Genomic DNA, 2,020 nt, shown 5'->3' with positions numbered 1-2,020 from the left:
ATAGCATATCTAAGACTTTAATTTAAAATTATTTATTAAACTAAAACAATGATTTATTGGATTATTCATACTTGAAAAATAACAAAATATAAAATTTAATATTTTATTATAATTTCTTTTATCATATTAGTTAATGTGTGTCATTTTGTAATTTTATTTTATAGGTTTTACTAATTATATATACTTTAGTAATTTTAAGTATATATAATATTAATAACATTTTAAAAATGTTCCAAAAGTGAAAAAAATAATATGTTTTACTGATCGAGTGAGTAACACGTATTTGATTCCTTTAAGTAAGTCAAACGAAATAATGATCATTAATTAAAAATGAGAAATTGAGATTGTAATTAGTGATAGATTTTGCTTAACATGGATATAATCTTATGAAAACATCAACAAGATGGATTTCACTAAATAAAATTATTTAAATTATTAAAAGTTGAAAACACATTTGTGTTACTCTCTAGCCACATGAAAAGAATAATTAGGAATGAAATTAGGAGCACGAGACTAGTGAGCACATTATTTAAGCAAGTGAATCTACGTTGAGTACGCAACAAGCGCCCAAAAGGAGCGTAGCTTTTTTAACGCGCACGCACACACTCTTCTCTCTCTCACCCAACTTTTCGCTATAAAAACCCTTCCAACACCACACGACTATTGTCTCCCTGTTTCAAGCCTGCAACACTACTCTCTCACTTTTTCTCTGTCTCTCGCAATCTCAAACTCGCCCAAACAAAAACAATGGCTCCCAGTGACAACAGATCCAACGATGTATGCGGGTCCAATTCGACCCGTTTGGACAAAGAGATCCGGTACCGCGGGGTCAGGAAGAGACCCTGGGGCCGCTACGCCGCCGAGATCCGCGACCCCGGGAAGAAAACACGCGTCTGGCTCGGAACCTTCGACACCGCCGAGGAGGCCGCGCGCGCTTATGATGCGGCGGCGCGTGATTTCCGCGGAGCGAAGGCGAAGACAAATTTTCCCACACACGCGGAACTTACCCACGTGGCGCGTAGCCCCAGCCAGAGCAGCACCCTCGAGTCCCCCTCTCCGCCGCCGCCGCTTGACCTCACTCTCACCCCACTCGCCGCCACCGGGGCGTTCGTCTTCCCTGTTGCCCGCCCCGTGGTTTTCTTTGACGCGTTCGCCCGTGCGGAGGTGCGGGCTTTCGATCTTCCCGTTACCGCCTTCCGCCGCACCGCCGTCGCCGCCACCACCCAGAGTGATTCCGACTCGTCCTCCGTCGTGGACTACGAGCGGGTCCCACATCGGAGAGTGTTGGATCTCGACCTTAATGTTCCTCCTCCGCCGGAGGTTGCATGAACAGCGAAATGATCCGGTTTTTTCGCGGCTCGGTGGTTTATTAACAAATCAGTAGCTGGCATCATGGTCGATTTTTTTAATGTAAATAGATTAAAATTAACCAAACAAAAGAGAAAAAAAAAAGCAGGTTTAAGTTTTTTGTTTCTATTCTGCTTTTTTTTACAACCGAAGAAGAAATTTGTCTTCTCCTCAATGTTGTTGCCGTTGCTGTTTAACTTTCTATATATATAAATTAATATCTTTCTTTTCTTATATTCATCGCTTTTAACATGAAAGAATATTTTTCTGTTTCTGTAATTTAAAGTCATATTCAAAATTTAAGCTTCTGAAAACCTCTCAATTTCAATTTTATGAACATGGTTATGATTCTGTACTAGAAATGTTTAATTGAACAACACGGCTTTCACTATGTGCATATTTTTGTTTGTGTATTTAGTAGTAAATTAATTCGAACTTAGAATTTGGTAATATGACAGGACGGAAAATGATACTCGCTACATACGGATATATATGTATAATAATACTATATTATTTGTATATTCTAACATCGTAAACATTCTGAGGCCATTATTTATTTCTCACGCACCATTATTTACAATATAATTTTTCCTTATTTTTATATAAACAGTACATATCAGTAATTTGCATAAACTTAGCACGCAAATCGCGGGCATGGTTGGCTTTTGATTAT

At 38.7% G+C, this 2,020-nt stretch overlaps 1 protein-coding gene across 1 annotated transcript; it reads left to right on the top strand.

The window, feature by feature from the left end:
• The first annotated feature begins 566 nt into the window (after positions 1-566).
• Positions 567-1,581, top strand: LOC108339945 (ethylene-responsive transcription factor 4). The gene has a single exon (XM_017577171.2). The coding sequence runs from the start codon at positions 748-750 to the stop codon at positions 1,327-1,329; it is 582 nt and encodes a 193-aa protein (XP_017432660.1). The 5' UTR covers positions 567-747; the 3' UTR covers positions 1,330-1,581.
• Positions 1,582-2,020: the final 439 nt, after the last annotated feature.

The sequence above is a fragment of the Vigna angularis genome, chromosome 5 (genome assembly GCF_016808095.1).
Source record: "Vigna angularis cultivar LongXiaoDou No.4 chromosome 5, ASM1680809v1, whole genome shotgun sequence".
Classification (NCBI taxonomy): Eukaryota; Viridiplantae; Streptophyta; class Magnoliopsida; order Fabales; family Fabaceae; genus Vigna; species Vigna angularis.
The sequence above is the reverse complement of the archived record's forward strand: the minus strand, read 5'-3'. Positions and strand labels throughout refer to the sequence as shown.

What these genes read in the sequence shown, in the direction of transcription:
- LOC108339945 (XM_017577171.2), top strand. Translation starts at nt 748, where the DNA reads ATGGCTCCCAGTGACAACAGATCCAACGATGTATGCGGGTCCAATTCG.